We start from the raw sequence: 24,979 nt of genomic DNA, 5'->3' as shown, positions 1-24,979 counted from the left end.
TGTATCTTGCATAATTTATGTTGATTTGATTAAAGTTACATTCAAAATCATTGGTGTATCACCTCATTTAGTTTAGTATTCATAATTTGTCATTCATTTCTCACCCATTATCTCGCATATAATTTAGGTTTTAGGTGATCACTATTTAGGAACTTGCCTAGCTTTTGGAGATTCAACTCTCGTTTTAGGACAACCCACCACTTGAGAGAGTTTCCATGTTTCAACAGGATGGCTAGATTCTGCATCTTGCTATAGGCACAATCCTGATTGACAATAGAAACATCGTCTTTGTAAATCTATATAAAGATTTTGTGTCTCCCTTGTTTAATACAACTACAACAACATCGATTAACCATAACGGTAAAAAGGTTGGGAACTTGTACCATTAAACTAGAATCATGGATCACTATACAACTAAAAGATGTACTATTTGTACTTGAAATTAAAAGAAACCTAATATCAATATCTACCCTAGAAGATAATGGATATAGGGTCGACTTCATTGATGGGAAAGTTCTAACATGGTCAAAGAACTTTACATATAAGAAAGCTAAAACTATAGATATAAGACAAGGATACCTATACAAACTTTACATTGAATTTAAATAAGCACTCATTCATGAAACTCCTGACTCCAATGTGATCTGACATCAAAGATAGAGCATTTCACTTTCTAGACCTAACCTCCATGGAAAAATTGGCTACAGGATTGCCCAATTTAAATCCAAATCATAATGGAACATGTAAAGGATACGCCATAGGGAAAAACACGAAGGGTTCTTTTCAAAATAGTTTGAGAAGAACTAAAAATATATTGGAATTTGTCCAATCTGACCTCTGTGGACCCATACCCCTGCATGGGAGGTGCCCTATATTATTTAATTTTTGTAGATAACTTCTCTAGAGAAACGTGGATCTACTTTCTTAATTGTAAAGAGTTAGAAGAGATCCTTAAAGGTTTAAGGAGTTCAAAGCCCTAATAGAAAACTCCTTTGGAAAGAAAATTAAAACACTTAGAACTAACAATGGGAAAGAATACACTTACGAAATCTTTAAAGAATTTTGTGTTAATGCCAAGATTAGGAGGGAGTTTACTGTACCCTATAATCCTCAACAAAATATGTAGATGAGAGGAAAAACATAACTATTGTGGAGGCTACAAAATCAATGATGTATGACCATAACTTAGATACCTCATTTTGGGCAGAAGCATCAAGAACAGCCGTTTACATCCAAAACAAATATCACCATTCACATCTTGATAACAAAACCCTTGAAGAGGTTTTTATTGGCCTAAAACTTGATATAAGCCATCTAAGGATATTTGATTGCCTTGTGTATTTCATGTGCCCAAAGAGAAGAGGCCAAAAGTAGAACCTTTTGGGAGGAAAGGAATTTTTGTAGGTTATAGTATAACCTCAAAAGACTATAGAATCTGCATTCCTAGACAAAGACAAATAAAATTGAGCCAAGATATCATATTTGAGGAGGACATTGCTTTCAAAAGAGCACAAAATTGAAATGAGTTAGAAATTCAGAATTTACCCAAAAACATGGAGGAAAATTCTACTCTTGAGCTTCAAAGGGAGTATCCAGAAGAAACCTCAAATGCAAACGTAACTGACCCTGAGATTCAGAGGGAGCATCAAGAAGAAAATCAGAACATTAACAACAAGAAAAGACCACTTTGGGCTAGAAAAATGATTGAGGAAGCTGGAAACTTTGTAGCACCCAAAGAAACTTTTAGAGGAAGTAAGAGTCCTAACAAATTCTCAAGCTATGTGGCCTTAATGAGTGAAATCATAAAGTCATAACCTACTAGTGTAACAAAAGCTCCCAAACATCAAGTTTGGAAATATGCCATGACATAAGATTAACAATCCATTTTGAAAAATGATGTTTGGGATATAGTACGTAGGCCTAAAGAGAAATCTATTGTCTATTCCAAATGGCTTTTCAAAATAAAAAATGCTGCAGATGATAGTATAGAGAAACACAAAGCGTGTTTTGTTGCTATATGGTTCTCGTAAACTAAAGGTATTGATTACGAAGAGACATTTGCACCTGTTGCCAGATGTACTTCTGTTAGAACAACCATAGCTATTACAACAGTTAAAGGCTAGAAGATACGCTAGATGGATGCTAAAATTGCTTTGTTGAATGAGATTATCAAAGAAGTCTATTTAGAACAACATGAAGGGTTTGTGATTTATAATGCAACATCTCATGTATGCAAATTAAAGAAAGCCTTGTACGAACTTAAACAAGCTCCTTGATCTTGATATGAAAGAATCAACAACTATCTTATGGGATTGGGATTTTCAAAGAATGATGCAAACCCATATCTCTACTTTAAAATAATTAAAGGTGATATGTTACTACTATTCATTTATGTTGATGACCTACTAATTACAGGAGAGGATCATCTATTGTTTAGTGTAAAAGGGACCTAACATCAAAATTTGACATGGACTTGGGTATTCTACACTACTTCATAGGTTTGGAAGTCTGGCAAAAATTTGATGGTATTATTCTAAATCAAGGAAAATTACAATATTGATATTTTGAAAAGATTTGGGATGTTAAATTGTAGACCCATGTCCACACCCATGGAAACCAACTTACATAAGTTAAAAGAGGCAGCAACAAAATCCAGATTTGCAGATCCTTCTCTTAATAGACAGATTATCATATCATTGATGTACTTGTTTAACACTCCAGTCAACATATGCTATGCAGTGAATGCTTTGAGTCAATTTATGTGTGAACCACGGGATATGCACCTTGTGGCTGCTAAACATATATTGAGGTACCTATAGGGTATTATTGGATATAGTCTCAAACATAAGAAAGTTGACCTAGATCTACATGGATACTATGATTTAGATTGGCCAGGAAGTGTGATTGATGAAAAGAGCACGTCAGGATGTTGCTTTAGTTTGAGATGAGCCATCATTTCTTGGATAAGCAGAAAACAGTCTTCAGTAACACAAAGTTCTATAGAAGCACAATACATTGGAGCCTCTATGGGAGCTAGAGAAGCAGTTTGGCTTAGAAAGTTGATAGTTGGACTATTTAGTGAGCCCTTGAAGCGTACTACTATCCATTGCGGCAATCAAAGTTGTATCAGGCTCTCAGTGAATCCAATGTTTTGTGATCGATCTAAGCATATAGAGATTCCTTATCACTATGTGAGAGATATGGTAGAAAGGAATGCGATCCAGTTGGAGTATATTAGTACAAGTGATCAAATAACAAACATTCTCACCAAGCCTCTCTCTAGAATTAAAGTTGAACACTTAAGAAAGAAACTTGGTATGGTTGAAATGTAATTTATTGAGACAAAGTCTCAAAATTGTTTTATTTGTACTAATATATATTTTAAAGATGTTTAATGTGTAAGCTCTTTCGTCATATGTGTGACTCTATGACTTTATGGCCCCCTTGTGTACGTTACTGAAAAGTGGCGATCTTTCGGATAATATACACTTGTATTCAACATTGTAAGGTGACGTCTTTACAATGTTCACTATCATGATGGATATCATGTGACATGATATTTGTATGCATGCCATGATAGTTAGTATCTCTTTAACATTTTAATAGATATCGGGAGACGTGATATCTATTGTATATCATTATGTTCTTTATGAGATAATCATGGCGGATATAATGTGACGTAATATCTGTGGGCATGCCATGATATGTTATGATAGACATCATGAGATGTGATGTCAATGCACATACCATAACTTGGATATATATAAGAAGAATGTGTTAGTGTAGTTTTTTATTTTTCCTATTTTGATAGGTTTTTCCTACACTTTTAATAATCTCGCTTAGGTTAATAAAGCATGTCTTATTAGGTGAATGGTTGTGAGGTGTCACCTTCCTACATGTGAGCATCCATTAGCTATCTTGGGAAGATACTTTGCTATCTTTAGTCCAATAGATGGTTGCTCTTCATTGGTTGGTGTTGCCACCTCCTCCCTCTTCCTAGCCTATATAAGCATGCTACCTGGCTTGTATTTGTATCTCTTATTTTTGCATCCTCTTAATGCTATTTTGCTTCCAGCATTTGCATTACTCTCTTGGAGACTAACTCTATGATGCTATTTTGATTTTGTATCATTTGCATTCATAGTTTAGATATTTACTCTTTGCATTAGTTTTCTGGGTTATTAATCTTTTCAGATTCTAACATGGTATCAGAGCTTTTCTATGTGCAAGAGTAGATTTTAGTTTCCTTATTTGAGAGATTTGGGAGGGGCAAATAAACTTTATTTTAGTTTTTTGAAAAACGAAGTATGCTCTTCTCTTGCATCTTTGGATGACCTTGAGAATCAGAAAAGTTTTGACAAAAACAGTTTTTCTCTGGGGTTTCAATCTCAAATCTGACAACCAACTTGCATATTTGGAGTTTTCAATCAGTTTTGCAGGTTCCAGCATGCCATTGATGGACTTGAGAAGCTGATCCAGCATTTGCATGTCAAATTTTGGTTGCTGGGGTCGTTTTCTGATTTTTGGAGCCGTTTTTTTCTGTTAAAGGCGTCTGATTTACACTACAGCAACATCTTCTGTTCATCAAGAAGAAAAACGCTTTTTGGGTTTTGTTCGCAGCCCCGAAAAACCATCTGGGTATCTTTTAGATTTTGCATGAAAGCTGTATATTTTTCAAAATCGAGCATGCAAAGCTACAGCCATACCCCTCTCCGTTGGCAGTCGCAGATTTGAATGCAGTTTTCAAATGTTTTGTTCTTGCTCATACGGACTCCGATTTTGATGATTCTTATTATGAACTTGGCTATTTTTTTGTGCTCTATCCACTAGTGGAGTTTGTTTTTGATTTTTATGCATGAATTCTTCAGAAATTTCAGATTCTCAGCCGTGACTGTGCACAGTTCTCGTTTTGGAAACTTCGGAGGATCATAACTTTCTCATACGACCTTGTCTCGAGGTGATTCTTTTTTTGAAAGTGCATGATTTTTCGAGTAGATCACATTGGTGCTATTTGTTTCCTTGATTATTGTGCCCAAGTTTCACTTCTAGCATATGCTCTTCATGAGAGTTTGTAATGCATTGAAATCAAGACCACTAAGTAATTCTTTCTAGTGGTAGTTGTAAATGCACTAAAATAAAGTGCCAAATCATATTTCTTTGAGGGGGGGTTCTTTGATTGAGTAAAGAGGGGGGGGCATTGTCGTGGCTGGGTTCTCTTCTTTTTAGCATTTCTTCTCTGCATTTCTTCATCATGGATCAAACAAATATGCCCATCCTAACTCCATACAATTACTTTGAGTGGAAATCACGCATGACAATTCACTTAAAGAAAGCTGGATTAAATAGGATAACTATGGGACTTGAAATTGAACCTACTAAAGATGAAGACAAGCCTAAGTGGTTTAACAAATGTGATGAGGCATATGGAACATTGTGTTTGTCTATTTCTCCTGACTTGCTATTTCACATTGAGTCTTTGGATACACCAAATGAAGTATGGACAAAGCTAGAGACACTATTTGGCACACAAGATTCAATGAGGGGTCATATGTTGGAAAATGAATTAATTAGTTTGAGTCCAGGCAATTTCAACACAATCCAAGATTTCTTCACCAAATTGAAATCACTAAGGCTGCAGTTAAAACAATGTGGAATTGAAAAGAAAGATGAACAACTGATTCTTAGTATTCTCTCTAAGCTAAGTTCAGAATATTCTGTGTTTGTTTCTACCTTCTATGCTACTAAGGGTGCACTTGGTACTCAATTCACCATGCCATCTTTAGATGATTTTGCTGTCAATCTCACTCAAGAACAGGACAAGCTAATCCAGATGGGCATTCTTAAGTCCTTTAAGTCACATGCCTTGGCTGCTAACCAAGGCACAAAAGAACAACAAGGACAAAGTAGTAACAACAATAGTAAGGACAAGAAACAAAAGAATAGCGAGGAGAAGAAGGATCAGATGCCGGTTTCTTCAAAAGCAACTATTGATACACCATCTTCCAAGGGTGATAAGCCTAAGAAAGAAAAGGTCAAATGTGCCTATTGTAAAAGACCTGGTTATGATGAACATAAATGTTTGCAGAAACAACTTGATCACTTGACATACATTCTTGAGAAGAATAATATCAGTGTTCCTGAGTCTATCAAACAAAGTTCTAATGAAGGGTCTAACAAAGAAAAAGAAAATAGCAAGGGGAAAGGAAAGGGCAAGGCTTTTTTTGCAGTTGATTCCTCACCATCCACTTGGGTTCTTGATTCGGGTGCTTCACACCAAATGGCTTCATCTAAGGAAGAACTTGCATCCTTGGAGCCGTGTACTATGCCTTCTATTTCGATGGGTGATAACACTCTTGTTGAGGTGTGTGGGAGAGGGTCTGTTGATGTGGGGGATAGTACATTCCATGATGTTCCTTATGTACCCTCATTGTCAACTAATCTCCAATCGGTACACCAGATCACTCACACAGGTTTAGGCAAGCAGGTTGAGTTCACTCCTGATTCAGTGGAGATATGTGAGTTGCACAATGATTCTACAGTTGCAGTTGGGAGAGCAGATCATCAGTCACGACTCTATATGTTTTCTCACTTTGTTCCTGATCCTCCTTTTACTGTTTCACTCACTCATTTTAATGATGTGAGAAGATTATGGCATGAGTGGTTTGGCCATCTTAACTTCCACTACTTGCATCAGCTTAACCAGCAAAGCATGGTCACAGGGTTGCCTTCTACTTTGACATTGGAGTCACTTGGAATACATGATAGATCTTCTGATGGGTCAGATTCACTTGAGCAGTCTTCTACCTCCACTTTTGATGCAGAGAGTGATTCAGAGGACTCACCTCCTTCCTCTCCTAGTCATCATTTACAGGTTGATGATTCTCCTCTAGATTCTCCATCTTTCGGTCCACTTTGGGCTAGACAGACCTTGCAGTTTACAGGTGATTGGGTTGGGGATCCATCAGACACCAAGCAGACTCTTTCACAATTCCAGGATGCTCTACATATCTTCATTGCTACTGCCTCAAATCCACAATCCTTTCATGAGGCTTCTGGTATTTTTGAGTGGGATACAGCTATGCAGGAAGAGTATAGTTCCTTGATGAGGAACCACACTTGGGATCTTGTCTTTTTTCCTAAGGGAAGAAAACTTGTTCGATGCAAGTGGATCTACCGGACAAAATTTGCAAGCTTTGCTGGAGGTGCGGGATGCTACATCTTTTGGGGGGGCCTCTTCCTCTCACTTGGAGTCCTAATCTTCTTTGGGGAGTCTCTTTTCTCTCTCTTTTTGGGGAATTTTATGTACATGGGTACCTCATTAGGCTTGACTTGCCAGGACCCATTTCTACATTCACCTAAGCTTCGCTTATGGGGGGGTGTTAGTGTAGTTTTTTATTTTTCCTATTTTGATAGGTTTTTCCTACACTTTTAATAATCTCGCTTAGGTTAATAAAGCATGTCTTATTAGGTGAATGGTTGTGAGGTGTCACCTTCCTACATGTGAGCATCCATTAGCTATCTTGGGAAGATACTTTGCTATCTTTAGTCCAATAGATGGTTGCTCCTCATTGGTTGGTGTTGCCACCTCCTCCCTCTTCCTAGCCTATATAAGCATGCTACCTGGCTTGTATTTGTATCTCTTATTTTTGCATCCTCTTAATGCTATTTTGCTTCCAGCATTTGCATTACTCTCTTGGAGACTAACTCTATGATGCTATTTTGATTTTGTATCATTTGCATTCATAGTTTAGATATTTACTCTTTGCACTAGTTTTCTGGGTTATTAATCTTTTCAGATTCTAACAGAATGTCATGTGAATTGATATTCTTAAGCATATTATATTCTCTAATATCACAAGTTAGGTGATGTCACTCTTTCAAAATCAGATGAGCTTATTGATTATATGTACACTTATATACTTTATCTTGCCTTTCTAAGAGGGAGTGTTAAAGTGAGTAGCCCAAGTCAGGTAAATTTGTGTTCATTAACACTGACATGTGTGTGTGTGTGCACTCCGCATATTGATATACATATACAGATGTATATAATAATCATATTTGAAATTGTATTTTTGCAAACCCTTGGTCATAGTATTTGGTCGTATATATATATATATATATATATATATAAGTCCCATTTGCTTTCACCGGATTTTGAATCATAGTAATATGTGATTATTGAACATGATTCACAAATGATTGCCGATAGTCTCTAAGAGAGTTATAAGGAGAAATGCATATTAAGGATTGTTAGACTTTCCTTGGATTGAAACAGCATAATTAGTATTGGGTGTAATTGTATTTGTCAATGAATAGACGTGAAGGTGAATAGTCATGTCTCCACTTTGGAGACATGACCATTCACCCTCATGCCTCGCTAAACTCATAATTAGATTGCCTAGCATCCTTTCTTTGCAATCATTGAAACTAATAAATGATTAGCATTGAAATTGAAGGTTGAAGACATACAAGTCCGAAATATATCACAGCAACAGTCTCTGATCCGACCAGTATTTAAAGATCAAATCTGCAGAAACCAAAATTGAATTAGCAGCCTTTATATTCAAGAATACAGTAGAACTGTAATAGAAATAAATCTGATATAAGTTTAATATTCATTTACAAAGAGAAAACTTTTCATATGCAAGCACATGTTTTTTTGGGTTGGAATTTCCCACTATAAAATCTTTAAGTTAAAAAGGTATATAATAACAGAATTCTTATATACAAATGCATGTAAAAACCCCACTTACACATGTTAAGCTATATGTTTTTAGCTTAAAATATGTATTTGCATTTACAAAGGCCACTTTTATGTATTTGTGACATCGAATATATTGATAGCGGAGTTTTAAAAGTGATTTGCATAATGATGATATATAATGCTTAATAAAAATCTCACCTAATTGCAGTTGTGTCTCATGTAAATATATTTATATGTAACTATAGTTTTTGATGAAATAAAATACAATTAGACTCGAAAAACCTACCTTTGCATTAAATCATTAAAAAGTACATTCAAATCTTCTCTATATGATGTGAAATTTGAAAAGGGAGTTATAAACCCACTTCTCTTATAAATGACATCTTTATTCTATGAAATTATCAATAAAAAACCCACTTTTAGAGGAATTTTAATAAGACATGAAGTCAAACCGGAAATCCCCACTTACAACATGCTTAAAACCATAATAACTTGAGCTGGACAACTCCGTTCGAGGCCTAAGATTGCTCGAAATGAGTGGAATTCGGAGGACTATAATCCTGGGGAAAAGAAAAGATTAAACATAAGCACAAAAGCAAGAAAAGAAAAGAAAATATTTGAAGATTATGAAATATCAAGCGCTTGCAGTTAGAGAAGAAAAACTCATTCTGACAAGCATTAATGTGATTATGTTGATGGAAACCTTAAAAAAAATGCACAATTAATGTTAAATAAAGAACAATTGAAGGATGACGAATGGCCTTCATGAGGTGTTATTAACACATTGAGAGGATAGAGGATAGACCAATGAATCCATGAGAAAATTCCATAGGGTTGCTCCATTTTTGTGATGTCAAAATTGGGAGCATCAATATATACAGTAAAATAATAAAAATAATTAGTTCAATTTTTTCTATTGGCACACAGCTATGTTGCTGCCCTTGACATGGGGAGTCGCGACTCATCTAGGCTGCAGCCTATGCCATATGAGGAGTCCACAACTTAAATTTCAGCCACATCCAGTGGGTCGCTGACATAGTAGAAGTCAATGGGAGGGGAGCAAGGATGGTAAACTCCATTCCCTAATGATTTTTAATTTTTTATAATAGTAATAAAACTTGCAAATTGACTTTCATAAACAAAATAGGAAATCTGTATATATTGATAGCAAAAATAAATGAAACAAGTGAAAATTCTCATCTACCTTCAACCTACAACCACGAATGACAAAGGGTGTATAACAACCAAGTTTCCAGGGTCTTAATTAACAACTAACATACTCAGAAATACAGATATTACTTCATTTTCATAGGAAGATAGTTAAATCAGTTATGTTCATATGAAAGAGATTGATGGTTAAAATCAGTTAATCAAAATTTCCTTAAATAAGAACTTAAAACACCATCAATGAATTACTATAGAAATTAAAATCCAGATACCATGGAAGTCGAAATCAAGAATCATTCTAGGGATGCTTCTACAACCACCCAGGTTAGTCCATGAATACCACTATAACAAAATCATATAACGACTATCATTCAATACCGCTATATCAAAATCAAATAACGATCACTATTAATCACAAACCACTATATCAGTTAGGGCATCGATTACCATTGGATCATTTAGGGCTTCAGATACCACTGTATCAATTAGGGCTTCAATGACCACTGGATCATTTAGGGCATCAGATACCACTGTATCAATTAGGGCTTTAGATACCACTGAATCAATTAGGGCTTTAGATACCACTGTATCCAATTAGGGCTTAAGATACCATTGTATCGTTTCTTTCCTTTCGATTGCTTAACTGTGGCAATAACTCAAGATTAGAAGATATGCTCATATTTATTATTCATATAAATGAAAGATTGGTATAATGATCCATCAAATAAATCTTTTTCACTTGCAACTAAACGTAAAGTAACTGTATCGATGATAAAACTCAATTAATCTTACCTTAGTCTTACATTTACATCATAAAAGTAAAAATACCTATTTCTGGTAACCACTTGAATGCATAGCTTATCTTTGTCCATTGTATGTCCAACAACTTGGGGAGAGGTGAAACATTGTCAGGGGCTTAACCACCCAACCTTGGACCTTAAATTATTCCCTACACAATCTCTAACGAGAAAGGCCCTTCCTACCCGAAATTGGACTTGGATCATTTGTCATCGACTGAGCATCCTGGTATCCAACCATACCACACGACTCAACAACAGGAATAACAGGATCATGCATGAGCTATCAAATGTTTACTTTTAAAAATGATAAACATTATTATGTCATAACTAATATTGTTTCATGTTATTGCAGATTACTTTCTCTCACCTGATCACCCATTTCCTTGGCTACACAGTCGGGTGAGTCCTAGGTGTTCAGAATTCTCAAAACAACCAGTTCTTCCTGTTGATTTTCAATTGTTTCATAATTAACATACATTCCAGCTTATCACAAACTGTGATTTGAGATATTATATTCTTAAAAGATTTCAGAATTGTTTGTTTAATTTTAATATCCATTGGCATAAGGATCCATGCTATGGTTACTTGGTTTTCACCTACCATGATCAAGGCTAAGTTAAAGAAGTTCAACCTTTAAATTCAAACAAGATATCATCATGATAAATATTGAAACTTGCTGAGATCTACTCTATGCATAGATTCGTTGCTTAGTATGCTTATCACAACTGTGACCAGAAGATTATGTTCTTGAAACCAATTGGAAAATATTAACAGATTCTGATTTCCAAACAGAATGTTTCGTTCAGGTTTTATTACCCTTAGGAAACCCTTCTTTAAGAGATACTATTCAACACTCTTTATTATGATTCTGGAAACCATGAGAGTTAAGAAGAAAGTTCATCATAATTTATAGGGATTACTTAGCCAATAAAGGAAATAGCATGATCACAAGCAAAAGATAAGAGATTTCCATGCCTAGCTGGCTGCTATAGAAAAATAAACGTATTGGAATGGTAATGACATGATTTGTTAAGGAGTCGGCAATGCTTGATAATGCTGAACTTTTGATCGATTCTCAACAAATTGCAACGTCACTTACTGTGCTCACAACCTCTGAACCTTAGCCGGATTTACTTGCATGACAACATACACAAAACATCAATAATTAATCTCCAAAGGTTCCAAGTTTGTCAATTCCGATGGTAAATGGAATCCCGAGCTTGAGTATGGAATTATATGAGGCTTGAAAAAAGGGTTGGGTTATAGTAGAGATTACTATGAAAAAGGTACCTCCCGCAGCAAGGTAGTCGGGTTAATATAAAGGACGTTCATCTATTAAACACGGCTTCAGTTAGAAAGAAAGATCAATGCCTTCTTTGCTTTTGCCGGTTAGAGAGCATATGTGAATTCGAATTCCAAATGTTTAATACGATTAAAACAAAGAAGAGGAAAAGTAAATTTAAATGGTAGGAAGATAAAGTTGGAAAGATTATAATTTGATTATAGTCAATTTATCATGCCAAGAGTTAATCGATTAAAAGCAAAGAATATTAAAATGGAAAGAAATAGAGTTGGAAGATTGTAATTCGAATACTATAATAATTTGAATGTTATTATAATCTTATATTTATAAATGTACATGTAAATATTAATGGGGTGACATCACTTTATTAAATTATAATAATATAATGGTGCCATCTCATTTTTATATCTATATGTACATATATAGATATATCTATTATAATAATAAGGTGAAAGATCATATTAAATCCTTTGAAGTACGTTTTATATTTTAACCCAATTATTTATGTTTCTCAAATTATTTATTTAAATAGCTCATGCGGGTCCCATGGATGTATCCTATTTCATGTCGCTAGGTCCTCGAACCATCTGCCCAATGATGGTGATGCTCCTGTGCCTAATTCTTTTCTGACAATGCTTCCACCCTTTTGATGTGTTTCTTGCAAGGAAATTCTCCATAGTTAAATTATATTATCATAATAATTTTTTTAATCATAAATAATCATAACGGTTAACTATCTTCTCAATTTCATGAATTTGTGATAAATGATCAACTAACTTGTTATCTTCACTTGAATTTATAACGACTAACCATCTTACCATTTTGCAAGATTATAACAAATTAAACTGCCAACTGACTTCATGTGAACCTCAATGGCTATATTTTAAATTAGGTCAAAAATTGGGATGTAATAGGGTGAATATTAGGAATGGGTAAACTAGAATTCTACGTGAGAAAGAAAATTAAATAAATAAATCAATAATCATGCAAGCAATAACTTACTTGTAGGATTTCATGTGTGGCCATGAGAAGAGCTTCAAAGTCTTTCCTCTCCTCCTATTCCTTGCAATAAATTCTAATACTTCTGGTTTCCCAAAGTTTTCTCCATAACATTTTAGCTTCTATGTGCTTACCCTTCATTCGTTTTCATTAAGTTCTGTCATAAAACCTCTAGGCATGCTTACCCTCATCCTTGCCACCTGAATCATGATCATTCTGCTTAGGTACGCCTTTGTGACACATGTCACTTAAATTTTGCTAAACTGAGGGATGCTCTTTACTCATTTAGCTACTTAAAGGCATGATACACATTTAGAACAAGCTTGGCTTAGATCCGAGGGGTTTCTTGATCAGCCTGGTAACCTAGGAGTAATGTGTTACTTTTGTTCCTGAAATGACTTAATGGCAATTTTTACTCTAGCAATAAACAATATAACTAGTAATAAGAGGGAATCTTTATGAAAAAAGGACAGGACACAATTGAAACAGACAAATGGCATGAAAATGTAAGATATTTTTCTGTATTACCCTTATAAATAAACCTTGAGTTGGATGAGATCAACATTCATTAATTGTAATGAATGCCTATATCATTAGCCTATCAGTTGTCCTCATAGGCGTTAGATGGTTAGGGGGTCTCAGTTTGTAGAATTTGAAGTCAATTCGTATTTCAGAAGGCATGAGAGTTCAGGATTGCTCTCGATTTTGTTCAGTTTGGCACACTTACTATTTACAGTAAGTGTTTATTTTGGGGAAGTCGGGATGTTTATCTTTAGCGAAGTACCTGAACAGGTTTGTGGGCAGTATTGTGATTTGGCATCCTTGGCTTGAGCAGTTATTCTGGGACTTAAATTTAATAGTAAGTCAGTTGCTGTTTTTTTACAAGGCACTTGGATGTCTGACATTGGCAATATATATCTAGAATTTTAGTTGACTTCTTGGAGGAGATTCGGTAGCTTGGCTGGGTATGATTTAATCATTAATAAAGTTATAAACTTTATCAATAATATGTTATAAAAGGTTTACTATATAGTATAAGGTTCTAAAGTTAATGGGGCCAAGTCTTCATTGAAGTGCATTAATTAATTAAATCAATTGGGTGTTCATACCAAGGAGATATTAAAATAATATTATAAAGTCATCTCATTGTCATGAAATAAGTTATTAAAGTGACTTCTCTAAGAAGCCACATGATCAAACTTTATGGTGATTATATTAAAGCCTTTTGAAGGCATTCATATGATCATTGTGTTTTACATTGTTTGGAATTTGTTCTGGGGAATTGGTGCATTCTGCATCAGGGTTAGAAGGTTGGTTCTTTAGAGTTTTTCAAGCATCTGAGGTGTTGAAAGACAGTGATATTTGCTAATTGGGTGACTCATTTCAGGTTTATCGACTGTGCTTAAATGTAAGAGAATTTAATTGGATTGCAACCATACGAGGGTTTGAAATCAAAATGTATAAGTCAGATTGTTTTCAGAGATTGGAGACTCATCAATTAATACTGATTGCAGCCATTAAAAGACAGCGTGTGGAGTAATAAAGGCAGCCACAGGGTTTAAAGAAGCCATGTTAGTCACTAGAAGGTGGTGTTTGGGTTTTATAGGGCATGTTTGATGGTTTTTTGAACACTATAGGCTTATTTCTTCATCAACATCCATGGTTATTAATTTTCAGGTAGAGCTTAATCAATTTGATGATAATATCTCAAGCTGCGATCAATTGCCATATTTTTTGCAGTTGCAATAAATTTACTTTTCATGACATTAGTTGCTTATTTAATACAATTCATTTTCCAGAATTGAAATAAGAGGAGATATTTGTGCCTAGTTTGCAAAATTAATTTGAATTCCATGCATGGTAATTATTTGAATTTTCATAAAACTCAAAAGAGCATATATTCTGAAAAAAACATAAAATAAAGAGATATATTATTGCAAAAACCCAAAGAAATGTATTAGTCACCAAGTTGTTTGAGAGTTAGAGCTAGAAGGTTTCTTAATTAATCAACAAGGGATGATTACCTTATGCCATCCAAAGCATCCATAGAAGATATGTTATACATGTCTTAGGGTGAAAGTGATAGTTTAATGTGTTCTTTTGAAGTTTTTTGATTTCAAGGGCAGGCTACTTTTAGTTCAATTTTTTTGTTCATAATGTGTTAATGAGCCTTCATTATGATTTATGACATATAGGAGATGTATGTCATTCACATATATAGATGGTATACGTATATTAATCTAGTAAAAAAGACTTAAGAGTTATGTTACAAAGGAGACACAATCATGAAAATTGAGACTACAAATTGTTTATTTCAATCAGTAGCATTTTAACTCCTTTGTTAAGGGGCTATCCAGGTTGAACTAATCTGTATTATTAATTTTTGAAATGAGTTTATTTAGATATTTTTGGTTAGTACTCTCATATTTTCTGTAATGTAAGCTGTAATCTTTTTCATTTTAGGGTGTTTGTATCGACACAATTCATTGGATATGCAGCCAGATGTTACCCGCTCACTATATTCTTCCCTACAGCCATCAAATTCAGTTGAAGAATTAAGGTTTGTTATACTTTCATAGCATTTGTAATGTGCTCAATTAAGCAGATTGATGTTGAATTAAAATATTGAATTGTCTATTTCTGTTGTATTTTGAATAAATTTTGCATGTTTTGATTTATCCTAAAATGAGAATATGCCACTGTTGTATAAAATGAATGTCATTATCATTTTTAAAAAAATATTTCTTTGTCTTCATAATGATGTGGAGACATCTTATAATTCCTGAGTATGAGGCAAAACAGAAGACTTTATTAAATGGAGCTTACCTAGAGACTGGATGTGAAGTTTCCTGATACATGAATATATTAATAGAAATAGTAAAATGATTTCATTAGTGATGAGCCACATGAACTTGAAAAGATCTTTTTGATGATGTATATAAATCTCCTTGATAGTTTATGGGAGAGAAGGTATGTTTTTATGTGCTGAATGTTAACTTCCAGCCTTACCAAATCTTGAATCCTCTGATTACTTGTTGTAGTTTTTTTCAATTATTGTATTTGGAGAGCACTTCTCATAAAATTGGAATGGAAGAATATTGTTTTTTTCCCTTATTTGTTCAATAAACAGCCTAGGTTTTTTAAATTTTATTAATTCATTATGGTTAGTACATTTTACACCCCATTAGAATGTAGGCATTGGGGGAAAAAGAATGGGGAAAGAAACCCCCCGTGTAGACAAGGGCTTTTCAGTCTTGTCGTTGTTATTGAGTAGCTTGCAAGGCTACAATACATTTTAACCAGTTTATATATTAATGAAATTTTTACAAAATGCTGTAACATATTTATAATTCAAATTATCCTGTTTTGCAACCCTTGTTGCTTGGAGGTTCCTTTGTATTGCTTTGGGACCTTTTTGAAAGATTTGCACTTCCTGCAAAGGTAATCCTTTCTAAACCAGCTCAAATCAAAATATTAGAAATCTTATGGAAATTGAATGAAATTGTGCATAAAATTTAAATCACAATTTAATCCCATATCTTTCGTACAGTTTTGTGATATTACGCATTCGTTGGATAGCTAAGGTAAAGAACCATTATATCTTAGGCTACAATTCACCAAATCATTCAATAAATTTACAAAATTTAAAACTATAGTATACTGCGTTATTTGAGCTTTCTTCTTATTCTGGTTCTGCTGAACCTTTTCATATCGTGTTTGATTTTAAGTACTCGATTATTATAGAAGGGATAAAGAATAGAGTACATTAATGATTAGTTCCATTCTTTAGTAGTTTAATGACTCTTTGTTAATATCCTAGTGGAATCATATATACTAATAAAATCCTTGTGTTTATTAATTCTACCTTAGATTATTCATAATGACAAAGATAATTATTCAGAAAATTGCAACATATTTAATCCTTATAAATATAATAATATAGCCTAATAACCATACATTTGATCCTCCAAGATTATTTACCATAGTTACACCGCCTTGGGAGACGGGGGGACGGGGGGACAAGTTTCCGAGACGGGGGGACAAAGGGGCCTTGATTTGGGGATGGCAGGGGGATGGCGAGGGGACGGCGGCAGGGGATGGGGGGGTGGCGGAAGGAGTAGGGGTGTATATACTATACATATGGTATAGCATATACCATATCAACTGGAATATCATGATTCATGATCAAATGACAAACAAACAATGAACATTAAACATTGAACATCGGCAAATAATAAATATTAGTCTAAACTCTATATATCAGCCTTCAAATCAATAGTATGAGTATCTAGATTCTACTATCTAATAGTAATCAATGATCATATGAGTCATGACATAAAGATGATTACAATAAGTATCATGTGCCATGAATCATGATATCAAAATAAGTATATAATGCAAACAAAAACTACAAGTCTCCTAGAGTCCAAATCAAAATGTCAAATCAATGGAGACTCCTTGGCGTCCCCCCACAATGAAGGAGACTTCTTGGCGTCCCCCCTCAATGAAGGAGACTCCTTGGCGTCCCCCCGCACCCCCACACTCGGAGACCTCTAGCCGTTTTGGAGACGTCTCCCCCGTCTCAGAGACCTCTAGCCGTCTCGGAGACGTCTCGCTGTCTCCGGAGGCGGTGGCACTCTAAGTGGCGCCGCCCGAAACGCCGAGACGCCGTCCCCCCGTCCCAGGGACGTCCCCGTCTCCGAAACGGCCCAATTTGGGGGGGGGGGGATGCGTCCCCGTGTTACACTGTTATTTACGCTATACTATTAGAGTAAGAAGGATCAATTAAAGACTAAAGAAGGGAAGACTAATCAAACATTAAAAAAAATAATAGTGGGGAAAGAAAAGAGGGAAACCAGAGGAGACATGAATGAAAAACACTAGATCCTATCAATTGAAAACATGATTAAGGAAGAAAAATATAAGAAACTGAGAGGAGAAATACCAACAAGGAGAACAAACAAGCTAAATAAAGTAAACCTGATGGAAGAAAGGGGGAGGTTAAGAAGGGATCAATCTTTGAAATATTATATCCTCATAATCATTCATCTTTGAAAGAATGAATATCTAGGATACAACATCTTGAAAAGAAGATCCCATAGAAAGAAGGACCAAGAGGGGTCCTCAAAAAACCAAAGTAGAGAAGAGGCCAACGACAAAGCCAACAGCTAGTGAGAGAGGAGAGAAGAGGAAGGAGCAGAAGGCCTCAATTTCAGCCCAAGGGGATATTGTGCCCTTGAATGTATTCTTTTTAGAAACAAATTATCAAGGGTACAATATGCCCTTAGCAAGAAACCAAAGAAAGAAGGCAAGAAGCACAGAGAGGGAATGAACAACCAATCAGCAAAGAGGGGGACAGAGGGAAAAATGCAGAAAGAAGATGATGAAAAGAACGAGCAAAGGAGGAGATAAATAGAGGACGTGACAGATAAAAGATGCTAGAAATCTACAAAATGAAAAGGAGACAAATGGCTAACGAAAAGAAAAGATAGCCCCAGAACAGAGAAAAAGTGCCATGACACAAGAAAGGAAAATGACAGATAGGGATGAAATGATAAAGCCCTGGAAGACCCGAAAAGGGGAAAGATAAGCAAAAAAGAAAGATTGCATCAAAGCTTAATAAAATTTCCCATTTCTAATCAGCGAAAATAAAAGAAGATTAATAACAATATTGCTATCATTAGAGATGATTAATATAATAAATAGCATCCAGAAGCAATGTAAGCTTCTTACCAGAATTGTAATATAAAAACTTAAAAGTCAGAATACCCTCAAGAAACAGATAAGCAATGAAAACATGAAATTTTAAACTTCTGTAACTGACAATTATCTGCTTCCAAAATCCAATACTTGAGAGAAAATAACACACACATATTTACATAGATGTATATGAACATATATTTATAAAATACATATGTGAATATATGTGATTGTACTAATAAATAGATTACCAAGTTCCTGGAGCTATTAATCATGAAGGAAATAATTATGAACTAAATTGCTCACATTACAGAAAGTATTTAACGCTATAATAGAGGTTTATGAAAAACTTAAGTACAAGTTTGTAGATACTATTATTACTGTTTATAGCGAAGGTCTAAGCTAAAGCTATAGAGTATAGACATCAACTAAGTAAAGATTACTATATACAAAACGTAGATTATATCTATTCTGTACTTTATGTGTACTATATTTCTACCATATTCTTGAGGCCAGTTTTCAGTTACTTCTAACCAAGACAATCTCCACAGCTGGGATCATAAATATCCTATCAAAAATTTGAGATTTATTTATGTTTAACTAAGGCAATTTTTTCATTTGAGCTGTCCTTAAGATCCTCCAGAAATTCTCCCATAGGGCCTTTTGAAGTTGATTTCTCTTTTGTCCGTTTTGTAAATGAATTAAGTTGTTGGAGCTGAGTCTTACCAAAATCTAGTTCTTTAATTTCTTCTGTAACATGATAGCCTTCAGCTATTTAATAGTGAAAAATCAATTTGTTATCAACAAATGAGATTACTTTAATCCAACGCACCAAAAATTGGATGTTATGTTTCATCACAAGCTAGTGGATGTCAAAGACTAATTTATCCTCAAAGGTCATAGGAGTTCGCCACTTTATGATAGGATTTCTGATCAGACTTCCCACTTTATTTGTCATATAAATTTTTGGTTGGGGTATATCTAGATTCTCATTAACCACAAAGAATGAATTTTTCCAAACCTCAAAGATTCTTATCCCTAAATAACTTCTTGGACATGGAAATTGCATTTTGCTTACTTATTCTAGCTATAATCTACATGCTATGAGAGTTCAGAGTACCAACTATTTCTCCATTTGATCTTCAAGTAAAGCTATAGTCAAAGTATTTCTCTCCTGAGGATTTTATTACGCCTCTCCTAGCTAGGTCCTCAATTGGCTTCAGGATTCTACCCCATCTTTAAGACATAATTGGGCCTAGAAAGGCCGTTTCTTTTGAATTCGAGGACTAGATAGTGTGTATGTTTGATTCCATATTACCAAAAAAGCGAATGAAACAACTAAAAGAAGATAAAACTAGGGGAAAAGAAACGTAAGAAGGGCTCAAGGATGGTTCTAGAGAAAAACTAATCTAATAATGATAATGCTATCCACTAAAAAATCTGAAGATGAGAAGTCTCCATGATAACACGGGAAGAGAAGTCACGGGAGACGAATTGAAAGAAAATGAGATAATACCCATGAACCACTCAAAATAAATCACGATTCCTTAAGAGGAAAGCAGAGCTATACTGTAATCATTGCCACGTAATGAGAGAGCCTAACCTAAAAACTATGTTCATAGGGACAATAAAATATAAAAGGGTAGAGATGAAACATGAAATGATGAAAACTAAAGCAGGGAAAAGAGGAAGGAGGGAAAAAAAAAAATGGCAAAGAAAAAGAGAGGACAAAGATACAAGATTAATGCTACATACTCAAATAATAAGTCGATAGGAAAGGAAGGGTAAAAAACTCAGAAAACGGTAAAGAAAAGAAGGGACAGTAAGACAAAGACGGAAGAGGATAAGCCTATAAGTGATAGAAATGCAAGAAAGAGCCCAAAAAATCGAAAGAAGAAGAAAACAAATATATTTATACATATATAAATGTAAAACCAGAATGAATTTAACTAGAAAGGCATAAGCATACGTAATTATATATGCATAACTTATCTTATTGTCATACATACATAGCTACATTTAACTTTACAGACGTAGCTATTTTATGGGGTAATAGTTATATAAGTAAAAAGATTGGATATGCGAGTTAATAAAACTCATTAACCTAACAGAATAATAGAGAACGATTAATAAATTAGAAGAGATTTTAAAGATGATGAAGATATATGAGAGGAAAATAATGGCATTATTAATGACCTTGATTAGACCAAATGAGATGTAGAAAAAGAAAATGTCTCTTAATCATAGATATTATATCTTAATCATATATCTATATAAATATATATAAATATTTCTTTTATATATATATATATATATATATATATATAACACATAAAGTATATATTATACACACACGCGCACACACGCACAGATATATATATATATATATATTTACACACACACACACATACATACATCGAAATATAATTGATTATCTGATTTGCAGGAGTAAATATTATATAGTGATAAGATCCCACTGCATGATTTGGTATTAAATGTTTATATTTCATTATTAAATTTCTTGTATTTGTATGCTAATTTATATAAACTTTTTAATCATGAAATAATAATCATTTGTAACCAAATTTGATCTTGTTACTATACAATCTTTATACACTCAGCAACATATTTTGATAGGGAATGCACGATATATTTAAAGTTAATTTAATACATTATAGGATGGCTGATTTAAGTTCTGCATTTGAACTTATGTTCCTTAAAGATTGAGATCCTCAAAAATCAAGAATGTGTGAAGTTAATTGTGAGATAATTTCATGAATTAATATACCATCTGTCCCCAAGTTGGCTAACTTGTCTGCTTCTTCATTTCCTTGCTATAAATATATTTAAAACTTACATTCTTGAAACATTTTAATAAACTGATCACCCTTTGTATTCTGGAATTGAGATTCCAGTTAGATGTATGACCAGTTCTTAAGACATCGATTATAATTTGAGAGTCACCCTCGATTTCCAAATTTTTAATTTCTAATGATTTAAACCATTATAAAGGGCGTCCATTTCGGCCACATTATTTGTTGCTTCGCCAATGGGTTTAGCTATCTTTCCACTAATTGTATTATTCCAATCATGAATCATACAATCAATACCAGCTATCCTAGGATTGCCTCGAGAAGCTCTATCAACATTGAGTTTATACCAATTTTCTTGTCGAGGGGCTATCTACAATTATTTCTTATTGATAAAGTTTCCTTGCCCCCTTTTTCAATGTGAGGGGGAATGTTTAAATTGTGCTATGATTTGCTGATTTCACTATCCCACTGTGAGAAAATATAGTCATGGGCTTTTATATGTCTCAATCTATTATTGGTTATTTCAACAATGCTAGTGTCAATTTTATTGGACAATTTGTTTAGTTCCAGTTGGGTGGATATTTTTGCAAGTGACAATTTTGGGTAAAATCCAGTCACAAAATAGGATGACTAGCCACAACGTGTGAGATAGAGTCTCTCCTACATTAAAAGGAAGGCTCCCCCTTCTCACCTTTCCTTGGATCAACTCAAGGTAAGCAAGAAGTTGAGAGATTTTGTAAGTGGTGTTACCAATATTCTTTCCTCTTAGCTTTCAGGAAAGAATCCACTTACTCATGGAGCGAGTAGTGGGCAAGATGAAATCTCTAACTACACTTCTATCTAATAGCCAAAAACGATGATACGGATAAACTAACACTAACTCAAAGGCTAGCTGAAAGCGTACCAGTTTGGATCTAAGTCTTGTTTTAACCTATTCTATAAGAATAACCTCTACCATTGGGGCACAAAGACTTCCAAAAGTAGGGAATTCTAACTATTTTTTGTGAATTTGAGATGGTAATACAAGCTACAGTAAAAGCTCCTATTTTATGTATTGCCACAACTGCTCCTAGTCAAGGCTTCGACTCCAATTGCTTTTTAAATCACTATGCTCTATTATTGAACACACAATAATAACATGAATCAAAGACAATAGGCATAAATTACAATCAGAGCTTCTAACTTACTCTATCACAACTGCTTCCGGTCAAAGCTTTGAATCCAATTGCTTGTTTTATTCACTTTTCTCCCAAATTTGTGCTACATAAACAAAGTTATGCTTGCAAAAATGTGGTAGAGCTTTCTTGCATACAACAAAAGATGATTTTTACAATGAAGGGGCACTCCTTTATATAGGCATAGGAGTTGAGAAAAAGATGGAGGAAAAAGTGGGAGCAACTTAACCAACTTTGACCTGGTCTAACTATTGAGAGAAATTACTGGGTTGCATGCAATTGCACATGCAACTCGCATTACATGTAATTACACATGTAAGTCATATTACATGTAATTGCACATTTTTATGTAATACATTCTCTTCAATTACAAACATGAAAGAAGAAGAAGAAGAAAGATGGAAGAGAATTGAAACAATCCTAGGGATTGCCTTGAAAGACTTTGTACTTGGCGGTGCTATCTTGGATGATCATAGGATTGGGAGTTCTTGTATTTTGTGTCACTACATTCACCTTGATAACCATGGTCTTGCATCTTTTGATAAGTTTTAACTTTCTTTGATGAATTGTCCGTTGTCATTTGAAATCTTGATGTGATCAAGCATTTCTCTTTCACGTCGTGAATTCTCCTTTGTAGATTGACACATTTTGGATGTTTTGACATTTTGAAAACCTTCTTGACAATGTCCGGATGTAAACTCGAAATAACTTTCCATCAACACCTTTAATCCTTTTTTTTGAAGTAAAGTGCTTGACACATGGGAATGTGTGCAAATGATAGCTTTTGACTTTAAAAGTGCGACCTTTAGTCAAAAATGGGTTTTAGGGATGCAATTACATGTAAGACTTTTTATGTAATCATGTTGTGCAAGTGGATACAGAAAGTGAGATGAGTGAAAACAGAAGTGGAAAATGAGATTACATGCACGTGCGGATAATGAATGAGATGAAAAACATGTAATTGCATTTGACGAATGAGATGCAAAGTGTTGTGACATGGAAAGATGGAAATGGAATGTGATGATGCTTTTGCATGAAATGGAAGATGGAGTGAAATGAATCATGAACAAGTTCTTGAGAAACAACTTGCAACTTCTCCAAAATGAAGAAAAACCGAAAAGCAAACAAGCAAAACACAAACACAAAAGAGAAACGTACCTTTGGCAAAAGACTCAAACATGTTAACAAGCAAACCACTTCAACATGCAAATTCGAATTTGGAGTTTGGGAAAAAACCAAAAATATGAAAATGAACCATTTCATCATTTTAAAAAGCAAAATGCACTTTTCATGGCATATATATGGACAAGTGTGCAACTTCAAGCTTAAATATGCATGGAAATAGCAAGATAAGCATGAATTGATGAGCAAGTTTGAAAATGTCCACTTACTTGGAGATCAAAGAGCCAAAATAGCAATAATCATTGACTTTGAAGACCAATTCTCCTCCAAATCCAGATTCTCAAACATTAATTTGACTTCTTCCATACTTGCATTCGACAAATATTAATGAGCAACAAAGGGTCGACTTTGACATGAAAATGCCAAATACATGGTCTTCAAAGACAAAATCTTGCATTAAAACTCAAAAACGACCCCTTTTGATCAAAGGTATGGGCTGGAAATGCCAGTTTTTGAGTTATTCGAACAAAAACGTGACTTTTTAATGCAAAAATCTGGGCTGTTTTTGCAAAAATGTGGCCAAAAAATACATGTTTTTGAGTCATTTTTGACTTGTGAATGCAAAAGGGACTTCCCCAAATGCTAATGCATGGATCCAAATGCAAAAAAGGTACTTCAAAACATTGAAAAGTGGATAAAAACTCCAAATTTTTGGGCGTTTAGCAAAATGTGATTCATGAAAGGCATGAAACAAAAACGTTTTGACTTTCAAACACCAAAACGTGAGCCAAGATGCAATGCAAACCACTAAAAATGCCAAATTGATTCCTCCTCTTGCCAAAACATGAGCCAAAAATGAAGATTTTCAGTGATTTTCTCAAAAATGTGCCTTTGAGAGGAGTTAAAATAACGTTTTTTAGCAAGAAAAATCCACATTGTTTGAAAACCCATGGATTGGCAAAAACGACCCTATTGGAGAAGATTTCAAGAAAAACCATGAAGGAAATCAATTAAAATCTTCAAATGACGGGTTCTTGAGAGATCTTTGCATGTGTTTTTCTCTAAAACAGGTTTTAGAAGGGCAAGAACATGAAATTTCATGCAAAACACACCTTTTTATGGTCAATGCATATTTTAAAATCAAGCTAAGATGCAAAACTCACCTTTTGGAGGTGAAAGCATATATTAAAAACTCA

The 24,979-nt window shown here is 34.3% G+C and overlaps 1 protein-coding gene across 1 annotated transcript in view; it reads left to right on the top strand.

Annotated features, from left to right (window-relative positions):
• LOC149574838 (protein FIP1-like) overlaps positions 1-24,979 on the top strand; it is a 307,614-nt gene that overhangs the window by 198,185 nt on the left and 84,450 nt on the right. The window contains exon 8 of the mRNA XM_089814675.1: positions 15,437-15,533. Coding sequence (XP_089670801.1) covers positions 15,437-15,533 — 97 coding nt within the window. The remainder of the gene's footprint in view (positions 1-15,436; positions 15,534-24,979) is intronic.

This window comes from Cupressus sempervirens, chromosome 2, assembly GCF_028749045.1.
Source record: "Cupressus sempervirens isolate cs-2001-9-10 chromosome 2, ASM2874904v1, whole genome shotgun sequence".
NCBI classification, from domain to species: Eukaryota; Viridiplantae; Streptophyta; class Pinopsida; order Cupressales; family Cupressaceae; genus Cupressus; species Cupressus sempervirens.
The sequence above is the reverse complement of the archived record's forward strand: the minus strand, read 5'-3'. Positions and strand labels throughout refer to the sequence as shown.